Source organism: Sinocyclocheilus anshuiensis, unplaced genomic scaffold (assembly GCF_001515605.1).
Source record: "Sinocyclocheilus anshuiensis isolate Anshui unplaced genomic scaffold, SAMN03320099.WGS_v1.1 scaffold428, whole genome shotgun sequence".
NCBI lineage: Eukaryota > Metazoa > Chordata > Actinopteri > Cypriniformes > Cyprinidae > Sinocyclocheilus > Sinocyclocheilus anshuiensis.
In genome coordinates this window covers 15967-30154 of record NW_015558563.1, presented here as the reverse complement: position 1 = coordinate 30154, position 14188 = coordinate 15967, and the positions used below count along the sequence as shown (strand labels likewise).

Sequence of the window (14188 nt, the reverse complement as noted above, 5' to 3'; positions counted from 1 at the left end):
TTTATTAGTAGACAGTTGAAAGAAACAGCACATGATGACAAAAATAGTTTTATAACTAGTTTTTGTATGGTAATGTAAAAAGCCATAGTTTTAATTAAAGCCGTAATTTTCAGTACGTCGCTGGAATAATTAAAATCACAATCTGAATACTGCTGTCATAGAGTATGTTTTACATTTTGTTGTTTCCTATGTAGTTTGAGCGTGTGAAAGGGACTTTTATTTTGGTCTGGCGATATGACGTCATAAAGCCGCGTCGCGCTGCTGCGTCTGTGATTCAGCTGAAGAGAGGTTTGTGTTTTTAAGCATTTAAGAGTGTTTAAATCGATCACTTTCAGACAAAATAATAGTTTTAGAAGAGCTGTAAAATGAACGTTTCATTATTTAGTGTATTATTGTTATATGTAACATTAATTAACATTTAGTCTGTGTACAAAGCGCATCCACACGAGTAAGTTAACCAGGAGTTTTGCAGGTGTTATTTAAAAGACCCCTTTTCAGATTTTATTCCTTAAACTGCTTCCTTAGTTTATTTTTTAAACTAAACTTAAAAAAAAAAATGAATAGACTGAAGTGAACATAAAATGAGTTGTATTAGCAACTAACAATTAAACGCATGTATTGAAAATACCACTCTCAACTGATCTCTATTACTATTTAATTAATATAAATTGACATAAGCAAAATGACAAAAGAAGTCGTGTTTTCTGTGAAACTTAAGATTAATGATGCATTTATATAGCGTTTTATTGTGTATTGTTGTACACCCAAAGCGCTTTACAATCATGAGGGGGTCTCTCCTCAACTAATTAGTTTGATTAAAACAAGAACAAATATCTGCTAATGGGCTCAGAATCATCAACTTAATTAAAAGGGGAAAACAGGTTTTTCTACCCCTTTAACAGATATATGTTCTTGTTTTAAACATGAACGCACTTAATTCTTATTATATCTTAAATTAAATCACATCCTGATTAGCATGTTTAGATGTTCATATTGGAAAACAAAAATTGTAATTTTGCAGTGCATGCAACATCTAAAGCCATGACTGTGAATTTAGGCCTTTCTGCTGTGGTTTAAGACCTTTTAATGTCTTAAATTGTGGAAAGGTGCATTAAGACCTTTATATGGCCTGCAAAACCACGATAAAAGAAAAAATGGTGTGTCTCATTTTGCTCCTTATATCGTGAATTCTAAACACAAATTCAAGTACTAAAGGGTGAAGCAGACATTTTCTGTTCAATTGAGTTAATTGCTTGCCAAAATGATTTTGTTTCCCTTTTTATTATTCCACTCTTGTCTTGCCAGTGCACTGACTACTTAACTAGGGAGCTAATTGAGATGCACCAAAATATTTAGTTTGGATTTTATTTATGTTAATTATTCTCATATTAAACATGACAATGTATTCAAACACACAGAAAACCCCCTGGTGAAGCAACCGAGATCCACGTGATACACGCACTATTATAAAGATGGCGTTAATTAAGGAGGAGAGTGAAGACATTAGGATTGAAGAAGCATTCAGTGTGAAACAAGAAGATACTGAGGAACAAATAGGTTGGTTTCCATTCTCAAAGCTGAACTCCTTATTAAAATGTTGACCTCATTAGAAATTAATTATACTTTGAGTGGCCAAATCAAAGCGATGTTATTTGATGTGGAGCGGTGGACAGACATGTTGAGATCACATGACCAACCAAATACTAAATGCTGCCTTCATGCCTGCCTGGGAAGCTTCTACTTGCAGGTTGGGCATTTATTACAACATTTTAAGCATTCAATATAGAATAAGCCTTAAAAAAAAAAAATATATATATATATATATATAATTTAATTAATGTAATTATATATAATTATAATATACTTTATAATATATTATCTACTTCTGAACTGAAATAACCATCCATTTCTATTGCCTAATTATGAAACATATCTAAACAATTTGTTTTGCACAGAGCAAACTGTGAAATGTGAGTGAACAACTTTATTTATTGTCTAATATAAGTTTTTTTTTCTTTGCATCCTCAAAAGTGCTCACTGTATCAAACTGGTGTCTTGTAAACAACTTAAAATGATGGTGCGTTCAAGTCATATAAGAAAGATTGTATTTACAAATTAAACACCCATGAAGTGCACCACAAAATCATAATTTTTTCAAAAGATGTATTTTTGTTGACTGATTTTTGAACGACTTCTGATTTTTTGAAGTCGACTTTTATGTGATGAAAGTCGAGTCGAAGTCGACTAGTCGCTGATTTTTTCAGTTTCTAAGCTTTTTTATTGAGAAATCACAGAACAGTTTTGACGACAGATAAGAGAAGTGGTCCAAGAACTGAGCCCTGAGGCACCCCAGTAGTTACTTATACAGTTTAACATCAATTTATTAAAAGTTTAATAAAAATTACATGTTTAGGGCCCTTATGTTTTATTGTTAGCAAATTCTGGGTTTTAGCATGCCTTAATTATTTGAATGCATAAAAATTAGGAATGCACAGGAATGAAAATTCTTGGCCGAACCTGAATGAAAAATGAAAAACTGGGCCGAAGGCCGAATACCGAACACAGTTTTTCATGTTTTTTTCCTCATGTATTTTTTTCAGTGAAAAAAATCATAGAAAAAGAATAGAGCAAGCTAGTGTTAGAGGCCTTTTTTTGCTATTGTTAATCATCATAAATCAGAAAGTCAGAATTATAATTGTATAATAAATAAAAAGAAAACCGATAGAATGCAAAAAGATTAGAGAAGCAAGTGTTAGTTTTTTTTTTTTTTTAAGAAAAACAAGCAGTTTGTAAATAGAGTGCAAAAGGGGCAAGTTTTATTTAAATTTTTATAAAGAATAGAATTAGAATAGAGAGTGCTAGAGTTAGACGGTCAAATAAAGATGGAAGAGATGTGTTTTTAGCCGATTCTTGAAGATGGCTAAGGACTCAGCTGCTCGCGACTTTGTCATTGTAACATTGGTGATGTTGTGTGTGCTTTTCATTAAGAGCAGGCTAATACTGAATCAACCTTAAGCATTTATTTTATTTTGTTTCAACAATAGGAAAGACCTAACGTTAAAGATCAAAATAAGTGCTACAGATGTGAGAATGTGAGATTTGTTGCTGCTGAGGTAAATACTCTCGCTCTTTCTCTGCTGACTCTTTGCTATGTCTGTAGTAGGGATGCACCAAAATGAAAATTATTGGCCGAAGCCGAACAAAATGAAACACTGGGCCGAATACGAACACGGTTTTTCACATTTTTTCCCCCATGTATTTTGCCAATTTTTTTTCACCATTGCATAAATTAAATACCAAATTTTGTATTTTACTGTAAAAATCAATTACAATACAACAATTTAAAAATATTTACTTAACACTGAACATTTCTTAACATTCTAGCAGACATACCAACAAAGCACAATTTAACTTAAAATTAGTAAGTTAGTAAATTTGTTTTGGTAATTTTTGAGACCCTCTTCTTGAATCAGGCATGTATTTCTTTTACTGTACAAATAAATGCAGCCTTGCTGAGCAGAAGAGAATTCTTTTAAAACATTAGAAATTACTTCAGATTCTTTTTTTTTTTTTTAAGAAAAACAAGCAGTTTGTAAATAGAGTGCAAAAGGGGCAAGTTTTATTTAAATTTTTATAAAGAATAGAATTAGAATAGAGAGTGCTAGAGTTAGACGGTCAAATAAAGATGGAAGAGATTATTTTGGCAGAAACCCCCAGGAAGACTTCAGTGCTTCTTTTTGTTGACAACAGCAGATTTATAAATGATTCTCATTAAGAATTTGGGAAGAAGTTTGTTGCACGTATCACAATGTCACATCCCTGCCTTGTAAAAATTCATAAAAATGTGACTGAGCAACTGACGAGTAACGCTGTTTCAGTGCAGATTTTTATCACACTTTGGACTTTGAACCCTGGCTAACAAGCAGATAGTGCCTCGAGCTCTTGCAGCGCTATTTGAATAAGTACAATTCATGTGTGAATTAGAAAACATAATATTCTGCAGTTTATTTACTACTTCTTTGAGGCCATTTCGCGATTTCAATCATCATACAGTAACCAGCAACAACCACCCCTTCCACTTCTCATCGAGACATGAGATGCAGCACTAAGCAGTCTCTCGCTGTCTGTGCTTGTAATCATTTATCATTTATGTTATGTAAGCTGATATATGTTTCTGCCGGGGGGTGATCAAACCCCCCAACTATTTCAGCACTGAAATAGAACAATTGGAAGTCGCTTTGGATAAAAGTGTCTGCTAAATGAATAAATGTAAATGCAAAAAATAACTGCTGAAATATTTGCAGGGCAAACGTTTCTCAGGTCAGCTGTAGTGCTCATGGTACGCACACTGCATACAGCCGCAGGCAGTAGGGAATTTCTACTGTAGTGGAATATCCCTCATGTCAACGAAACTCCAACGGACCTAGTTCTACCCAACTTGAACTGTTTTGATTTGCAGAGTGGAAAGAGTAATCATGATCAACCTTGTAGACTCAGAAAACAAGGGCAAAGAGGAGTATGGGTACGATTGAGAAAACCGTTTCTCTGACAGAGATGCCAGATGGAGGACTCTGTCTATATATGTGTTTTTAGCTGATTCTTGAAGATGGCTAAGGACTCAGCTGCTCGGACTGAGTTGGGCAGGTCATTCCACCTGGAGGGAACATTTAATTTAAAAGTGATTTTGTGCCTCTTTGGGATGGCGCAATAAAGCGGCGTTCACTTGCAGAACGCAAGCTTCTAGAGGGCACATAAGTTAGTTTATTTACTACTTCTTTGAGGCCATTTCGCGATTTCAATCATCATACAGTAACCAGCAACAACCACCCCTTCCACTTCTCATCGAGACATGAGATGCAGCACTAAGCAGTCTCTCGCTGTCTGTGCTTGTAATCATTTATCATTTATGTTATGTAAGCTGATATATGTTTCTGCCGGGGGGTGATCAAACCCCCCAACTATTTCAGCACTGAAATAGAACAATTGGAAGTCGCTTTGGATAAAAGTGTCTGCTAAATGAATAAATGTAAATGCAAAAAATAACTGCTGAAATATTTGCAGGGCAAACGTTTCTCAGGTCAGCTGTAGTGCTCATGGTACGCACACTGCATACAGCCGCAGGCAGTAGGGAATTTCTACTGTAGTGGAATATCCCTCATGTCAACGAAACTCCAACGGACCTAGTTCTACCCAACTTGAACTGTTTTGATTTGCAGAGTGGAAAGAGTAATCATGATCAACCTTGTAGACTCAGAAAACAAGGGCAAAGAGGAGTATGGGTACGATTGAGAAAACCGTTTCTCTGACAGAGATGCCAGATGGAGGACTCTGTCTATATGTAAATCAAAGATATTGTAAAAATGTCCTTTTGAGAGAAAGAATGTGTTGCCAAAGTGCTTAACTGCTGTCAGTATCATTGTGCCCTTCATATCTGCCACATGACTTTCCAGAAATATTTGTTACTCTTGTTTATATACATTCGGTATTCGGTTGGGGGGTTTGATCACCCCCCGGCAGAAACATATATCAGCTTACATAACATAAATGATAAATGATTACAAGCCCCACGGGATTGGTGCTTATGCTTGTAATGATTTTTGTCTTTCTCTGAGAGTTTTAAATGCTTCCTCACTGCTGACATGTCTGCTGCATTAGTGCGCACCTCTATTTGATCACGTCACGTCATTGTTCAGTACAATTAATTTGTTTTTGTTTTTTTCAAACCTATCCGGCCGAACACCGAAAGAGCTTTTTTTTTCTATTTTTGGCAAAATAATTTCGGTTGCTGAACATTCGGTGCAGCCCTACTTTCAGGTGTTTCTTAAGTCATTAGCTCATGTGCATTTAGGGCTGGGCATATGGTATGGTGGTATATATTATGCCGATGATATATATTGTCTATTGTATTGAATTTTTGTAATATCGTTTTTATCACGATATGTAAATATATTAATGTAGCACAGTACTACTTATTTAGAGTGATAAAGAATCATCCATAAATGAGAAAATAAAGCATAGAATGCAAATAAGTGTAAAGAAGTACATTAAGCCATGAAAAAAAAAAAAAAATCTCAGTGTGCTATTTGTGCTGACACACCCGAAGTGCGCACACATAAAGCTGTCTCTCAGACAGCATACAATCCCAAATTCAGTTCTCTTTTGTAACATTGTGCTTGAATGGTCAAACACACATAATTGTTAAAATTACCATCATGTAGAGTATTCACGTAAACACAGTCAGTTATGTCGTAATTAAACGTAAACAGCTGGGTAAAAACTGGATATGTGTTAGAATGCTAGATCCATGCGTTAGGTCTTAAAGTGAGATATAAGTTTTTGGGTTACTTGTAGCATACTCTCTGAGGCTTTATACACATTTACTCAAGGATGTATATAAACAAGAGTAACAAATATTTGTGGAAAGTCATGTGGCAGATATGAAGGGCACAATGATACTGACAGCAGTTAAGCACTTTGGGAACACATTCTTTCTCTCAAAAGGACATTTTTACAATATCTTTGATTTACATATAGACAGAGTCCTCCATCTGGCATCTCTGTCAGAGAAACGGTTTTCTCAATCGTACCCATACTCCTCTTTGCCCTTGTTTTCTGAGTCTACAAGGTTGATCATGATTACTCTTTCCACTCTGCAAATCAAAACAGTTCAAGTTGGGTAGAACTAGGTCCGTTGGAGTTTCGTTGACATGAGGGATATTCCACTACAGTAGAAATTCCCTACTGCCTGCGGCTGTATGCAGTGTGCGTACCATGAGCACTACAGCTGACCTGAGAAACGTTTGCCCTGCAAATATTTCAGCAGTTATTTTTTGCATTTACATTTATTCATTTAGCAGACACTTTTATCCAAAGCGACTTCCAATTGAGGAAAACAACAAGTGATTCATCATAAAGAGGCAAATAAATAAACACAGGACTCGTAATACAAAGTTTCAGGCATTGTTCAGATTAGTACAAGCTAGACAGGGAGAGATTAAGGAAAGAGAAAGAAAAGTTGTTTTTGTTTTTTAATTTAGGATAAAATCAAATGGTGATGAAAGAGATGAGTTTTTGTGTGCCGTATTTTTGTCATGCCACTAATTATGAATTATTTTGAGTCAGTTCTTTCACTGAACTGACTAAACAAATTTGCAAAATGGTCTGAATCGATTCACAGTCATTTGGACAGCTCTTTCACTGAATTATACGAAGCACACCTCTGTCAGTAAAACAAACAGTATTGAGATACCTAAGAACACAGATAAACGCTGCATGAAGTAGATTAAACTCTAAACGCAGTAAACACGTTGTAAAAACAAACTTTTTACAACTTTTGTGCCCCGGGTTCCGGAAGAATTACAGAGCTCTCTCCTCGGACAGCACGCCACGTTTTGGATTCTTATCCACAAACGGCTGGTTTTTGGGCATGAGGACGTGCGCTTTTACTGCGTGATAAATATAAACAGCATGTCACAGCCGTTTATATGCTCACTGTCGCCAAGTTATGACAAGAAATTGCCAAATATTAATTCTGCTGTTTAAAACAAAGAAACCGTTATTATACGCAAACAGCGGGAAACTCTATATTTGTGAAGTGTATGCATGTCAAAAGATTAAATCCAATCAGAAGCTTGTGACATAAACGCACATAAACCCGATCACTTTATTTAGTGTTCATGTAAACACTACATTCAGATTCATCAATCGGAATGAATTCAGTCCGATTTAAACAAAAGTTGTGCATGTAAACCTAGCCACTGATCATTTGTTGGTTTTGATGCTTTAAAGGTGCCATGTGTAATTGAGTGCTAGTGGTTAAAATGGGTGCTGCACTACAACAGGAATGAGTGCAAATGTCAGTGGAAGGTGACGAGTCTTACACTGTAAGTTGAGGAGTTAATACATCTGTGTTTTAATTAGGGCTGTCACGATTATGAATTTGGCTGACGATTAATTGTCTAGTTTAGGGCATTGATGATTATGGCGATTAATTGTCTGTTTTATGGCTTTGACATCAATTTTTTTATGCACATTGTTCATTAAATTGTTACAAAGGATTGTGATTAATTTTAATGCTTTCTAAGTTGTTACTTTGCACCTTTAAATACTGAAGTAATTATATATATATATATATAATCACGATACAAATAGATGTAGCATGAGCAGTTTTTGATTTAAATTTGATTGTATGATTCCATAAAACATCTGCACGAAATAAAAACAGCAGAGAATGCAAATTCACTCTCTGACAGCAGGTGGCGCTTATGGAACAGCAACAATAGTGTTTCCCTGGTTACCGCTGTAAACAAAGCAGCGCTGCGCTTTCAAACGCTACTTTAATATGCATTATGTACGGAGGGAAGAGGGACAAATTAACATCGAAACGTTTCTCAAAACCAGAGTTTCCTTCAGAGACACATTCATATAAACCCCCACCCCAGTATGTATATTTTTCTTCTAATATTTCGAGAATCGTGAACAGTGAATTTGCTGTGCCGTACAGTATTTTCTGCTATCGCGTCTATTCTGTCCTCTCTGCGACTGTTCTGGCTACATACACACTGTAGCTAAATTCGGTTTTCAGTTCACCTTTTACTCCTTAATCGTGTTGTATACACATAATTCACTAAAATACGGGAGTGACAACTGCATTCACTTCCGAAAAATACAGGTAGTGACAACTGCATTTACAGAAATGCTATGCAGTGCGTACGGAACTGAACTGAACAACTAGTTGTTAATGAGGTTTTTAACGTGCAGAGATGTGTCTCTCTTCTGTATGTGTGGTGAATCACAGGGAAAGCAGTACGAGAGCAGTATGAGCCTTGACTCGTTCGTGTTGCCAGATCTTGCTAGAAAAATTAGCGAACAAGAACAAAACCATAAAAAAACCAAAGTAAATCCAAATGCTTTCTGCTGGAAATAAGACCAGAATATAGCGACTCATGTCTGCTCACTTTGATAACTCCATAAACCCGATCGCTTTATGATCCGAGCCTAAACAAAAGGCCCAAAAAGCGCTTAATGAGTGATCATGGCAACACAGACAGCATGCACTCTGTGAGGCAGCCTGAACAAACATTAACAAAACACAATGCCTCCGTCCACTGTAATATAACTTTTGTCACAATAACGGATACTAAACGTGCGAGACGGCAAAACGTTGCTATGGTTTCCAAGCTGTCAGTCATCACAGTTTCGAGAGTGAGTCTTGTTCTGTACATATATGTAATGATAATTTAGGGGATTCACTTCTGCATTTAAATGCAGTTGTCACTTCTGAAACTTACAGTGTGTACGTGGCCTATATGAATGCGCTGCCTACTTGTGGCTGCTAAAGGAGCACAATAATCACAGTGAACTGAAGCATAAAATACCATAATATGTTTGCAGATATTTATGGTATTGATATTATATGGTATTTTATGCTTTAGTGCAGTCAAAAAAATTCATACGGCACCATAAATGTCTAAATGTTTTAATGTCTTTTGCTGTTGGTCAGTAAACTGGGGATAACTTGTATTTTTCTCTTTTCTCCTTAGACCCGATGTCACTAAAGAAGGAGAGTGAAGTCCTAAATGAAATGGAAGAGAAATATCAGAATGGGAAACATGGAGAAAAATCTTTTAGTTGCACAAAGACTGAAAAGACTTCCTCACAAAACAGAACTCAAAAGTCAGAAACTAGTTATTTCAACTGCTTTCAGTGCGGAAAGAGTTTCAGTCAGCACGAAAACCTTAAAGCCCACATGAGAATTCACAATGGTGAGAGCCCTTTCACCTGCCAGCAGTGTGGAAAAAGTTTTACTGAAAATGGAAGCCTTAAAAGGCACATGAGAATCCACACTGGTGAGAAGCCTTACACCTGCCAAGAATGTGGAAAAAGTTTCACTCAAAAAGGAACCCTGAAAAGGCACATGAGAATCCATACCGGAGAGAAGCCTTACTCCTGCCAACTGTGTGGAAAAAGCTTTAAAGCAGAACTAAACATCAGGTATCACATGAAAATTCACACTGGAGAGAAGCCTTTCATGTGCCATCAGTGTGGAAAAAGTTTTAGACATAATGTAAGCCTCAAGACTCACATGAAAATTCACACTGGTGAAAAGCCTTTCACGTGCCATCAGTGTGGAAAGTGTTTCAGACATAATATAAGCCTCAACACTCACATGCGAATTCACACTGGAGAGAAGCCGTTCACATGTGATCAGTGTGGAAAGAGTTTCAGATGTAAAGTAACCCTTAATTGCCACATGAAGATTCATTCAAGAGAGGACTGTTTTATATGTCAACAGTGTGGAATGAGTTTTACAGATCTAGAGCGTCTAAACAGCCATGAAATAATTCACTCGGGAGAGAATCCTTTCAAATGTCATCAGTGTGAAAGGATTTTCCAATTCAAAAAATCCCTTAAGGCTCACATGAGAATTCACACCGGAGAGAAGCCTTACACATGCCCTCAGTGTGGAAGGTGCTTTACATATAAAGCAACACTTGATTCCCACATGAGGAGTCACACTGGAGAGAGCCCTTACACCTGCAAACTGTGTGACAAAAGCTTCTCACACAATGGAAATCTAAAGACTCACATGCGAATTCACACTGGAGAGAAGCCATTTATATGTGTTGAGTGTGGAAAATGTTTCACACGTAAAGAAAGCCTTAATTACCACATGAGGATTCACTCAAGAGAGATCTGCTTTGTGTGTCATCAGTGTGGAAAGAGTTTTCCAGACCAGAAACACCTTAAGAGGCATGTCATAATTCACGCTGGTGAAAACACTTTGATGTGCCATCACTGTGGAAAGAGTTTCACACATAAAGGAAACCTAAAGACTCACTTGAGAATTCACACGGGAGAGAAACCTTTCACGTGCCATCAGTGTGGGAAAAGTTTCAGTCATAAAGTGAGCCTCAAGACTCACATGAGAATTCACACTGGAGAGAAACCTTTCACGTGCCATCAGTGTGGAAAGAGTTTCAGACATAATGTGAGCTTTAAGACTCACATGAAGATTCACACTGGAGAGAAGCCATTCACATGCCATCACTGTGGAAAGTGTTTCATGTTTAAAGGAAACCTCAAGACTCACATGAGAGGTCATGCTGGAGAGAGGAGTTTTACATATCAAATAGACCTAAAACGTCATTCACAAACTCATTCTGTAAATAAATTACAGTGTTCTGCGTGTAACAAGACATTTACAAAAAGGAGCAATTTTAAAAATCACCAGCGCATTCACTCTGGAGAAAGGCAGTTTAATTGTGATCAGTGTAATAAAACATTTCTTTCACCATCACACTTGCATATACACTTGAAAAGTCATGCAGATGTGAGACGCTATCAGTGTTCCTTGTGTGGAAAGGGTTTTAAATGGCTTGGCAATTTAAAATGGCACCAGAAAAGACGTATCTGTGTGAAATTAAGGCTACGTTCACAACACAGCTGAATGTGGTCAAGTCTGTTTTTTTGCTCAAATATATATCTTTTTGTGAGGCTGTTCACATGACATTTCAAATGTGTCTAGTATTAGATAAATGTCTGAATAGGTGATGCTTCTTAAACATTTTGCCGTGTCTTTAATGTGCGTCCTTTACTTGATTAATTTGCCTTGAGACTGTTTATTAACTCACGTGGCCACACCTGATCTTTATTTTATTCAATTTTTTTGCTATTGTTTTAAATACCAAGCGGTTGCAGTAGATACCCTCTAATTGCGATTGTATAAAGGAATCCCTCATTTATTTGATTGTTTAATAGCTCAGAATTATAAAAATACATAAAAATGTCTTGCTGTTAAATGCTACAATGTGAACGAAAGATTATAAATAAAAGGACATAAACGTGATAATTAATGAGATAATTAACATTGCACTGCATTATTTGATTCATCTTAGTTAAAGCACGCACAGGTAAGCATATGGCTGTTGGGGCTCATCTGTTAGCTAGTAAATAAGTAAATATCTATAGCATTCAGGAGTTGAGAAATACTGCAAATAATGATTTTCTTAGTATTTTTGTCGTGTTTTCCATTACAACTAACTAAAATTGTTTAAATCAAGACACAAAGTGTAATTTTACAATAATAGCATAAATATACAGGTAAGCATATATAAGTTATTCAATCAAAAGCAGCGAGTAATATTCTCTTTTTCTTTTGTTGTTTGATTAACATTAAGCACACAGCAGCAGGATTATTAGGCAGCTGTCTCTTTAAGTAGATATCGATATCTACTAGGAACGGTTTTAGTTCTAGGAACTAAATTAGCTCCTGCTTAAGAGTAGGGTCTGAAAAAGTTCTATAGGAACTATCCATGACAAGGATATGCTGATTGGCCAAACGCATATGAAACACCGGCTACCTGACATTTTTAAAAAACCTTCTTAAAATATTTTCTCCACGAACTTGGAAAACAGTGATAACAGCATTTACCTGTTGTCTGCAGCATTGTTTTCTTTTCTCTTCTCAGCCTTGATGATAACACTGCAAGTTGTCATAGGAGTCAGATTTTCATGCTTGTGGGTTTCATGCTTTCATGCATGAAACCCACGACACGCAACAAAAACAGCTCCGATTACAGCATCCTCCAATCACCAGTTGTTGTTTGTAAATGCCACACATAAAGACATCAATGTCAGCTGCTTCGGAGTTCCTGCTGCCGATGCGAATGCAACAAGGAAAACGGCTCCAGGGATAAATTGGTTCTCTAGGAACCACCATGCTGGCTAGTTCCCAGAACTATGCGGTGCAAAAGCCCCTAAAGTCCCCTTTCTATTACTCACCTTGCCACTTACCTAGACCTGCAGGGCTCATATCAATCCCAATTTAGAAAGGGGTCTCTTGTTCGAACACGTTTGTTAACACACATTGACTCTCCCATTTGAATTAGCCTTTCTGATCTGCATAGTGATCCTCTATGTTCTAGACCAGGGATGGGCAACTGGCGGCCCGCAGCATCTTCAAATACGGCCCGCTGGACCATATTATATCCTCGTCAATTTTGATACATTTGAGAAGCGAGATTAGGAAGGATGTTAATTCTAACCCAAACCAGGAGAGGTCGCTATAGTTCCCGCCGATCACTGTTATCATCACCGTAATTACAGCGTAGTAGGATGAGCACACTAATTTGAACAATCACAAAAATGAGCAAAAAGAAAAACTTTTCCAGTCGAAATGGGAAACAGATGATCTTTTTACCGAGTTTAAGGGGGCACCGATGTGTTTAGTTTGTCTGGAAACAAAATCTGTTATGAAAGATTTTAATTTAAATCACCATTACACTAAAGAGAAGTACAAAAAATACACCGGTGACACCAGAGTTGCTCTCATCTCAGACTTAAAAGGTAAATTACATCGTCAGCAGATGAGAATGAAATTGTAAAGCAGTGCACGATTGAGATGGCTAAAGCATTTAGAGATGAGAAAATGGCCAAGAACTTTAAATCTGTATCTTTTTCACGCCGAACAGTAACACGTTGAATTTCTGACATCCAATGTCAAATCCAAGAAAAGCTAAAACACACAATCAACAATTGCAGATACTTTTCTCTCGCTCTGGATGAAAGCCCGGATGTGAGTGATGTCAGTCAGCTAATGATCTTTGCAAGAACGGTCACAGAGAACTTTGATATTCAAGAGAAGCTGTTGACTTAGCGCCATTACATGGCACCACAAAGGGAGAGGATATTTTCAAAGCTCTTGAGAATACGTACGTGAGTATGGGGGCTTTGCTAAACTCTCTGCTGTCGTTACTGATGGAGCACCAGCAATGCAAGGAACAAAATCTGGATTCGCTGGACTTCTTCAGAAGAGTGGCGTTTAACTGTCCAGTACTGCACTGCATAATACATCAGCTTAGTAGGCCGCTTCATTGTCAAGTCAGCCAGCAGCCCACTTCTTAACCTCAAACCAAAGGAGGAATATGAGGAGGAAAAGACTGTCGGCTCCAGCCCCTGAGTACCCTCCAGTGTCGGCTCCAGCCCCTCAGTCCGCTCCAGTGTCGGCTCCAGCCCCTGAGTCTGCTAAAGTGTCGGCTCCAGCCCCTGAGTCTGCTAAAGTGTCGGCTCCAGCCCCTGAGCTTGCTCCAGTTCCCAAGTTAAGCCCAGAGAGGGCTCCTGCTCCTACACCCAGCCCAGAAAGGGCTCCTGTTCCCAAGTCCAGCCCAGAGAGGGCTCCTGTTCCCAA

The 14188-nt window shown here is 37.3% G+C and overlaps 1 protein-coding gene across 3 annotated transcripts; it reads left to right on the top strand.

The window, feature by feature from the left end:
- Nucleotides 1-213: 213 nt before the first annotated feature.
- LOC107679457 (gastrula zinc finger protein XlCGF26.1-like) lies at nucleotides 214-11628 on the top strand. 3 transcript variants are annotated; one of them, XM_016475006.1, is made up of 3 exons: nucleotides 214-288; nucleotides 1419-1557; nucleotides 9543-11628. In XM_016475006.1, the coding sequence occupies exons 2-3, from the start codon at nucleotides 1473-1475 to the stop codon at nucleotides 11447-11449; spliced, it is 1992 nt and encodes a 663-aa protein (XP_016330492.1). In that variant the 5' UTR covers nucleotides 214-288; nucleotides 1419-1472; the 3' UTR covers nucleotides 11450-11628. The 3 variants fall into 3 exon arrangements, with proteins under 3 accessions (XP_016330492.1, XP_016330494.1, XP_016330493.1); XM_016475007.1 differs by lacking the exon at nucleotides 214-288 and adding an exon at nucleotides 337-448; XM_016475008.1 differs by lacking the exon at nucleotides 1419-1557 and having other exon boundaries at nucleotides 243-288.
- Nucleotides 11629-14188: the final 2560 nt, after the last annotated feature.

Coding starts and splice junctions, on each gene's coding strand:
- LOC107679457 (XM_016475006.1), top strand. CDS start 1,473: ATGGCGTTAATTAAGGAGGAGAGTGAAGACATTAGGATTGAAGAAGCA. Junction 1,558..9,542: donor AGATACTGAGGAACAAATAG/GTTGGTTTCCAT, acceptor TTTTCTCCTTAG/ACCCGATGTCACTAAAGAAG.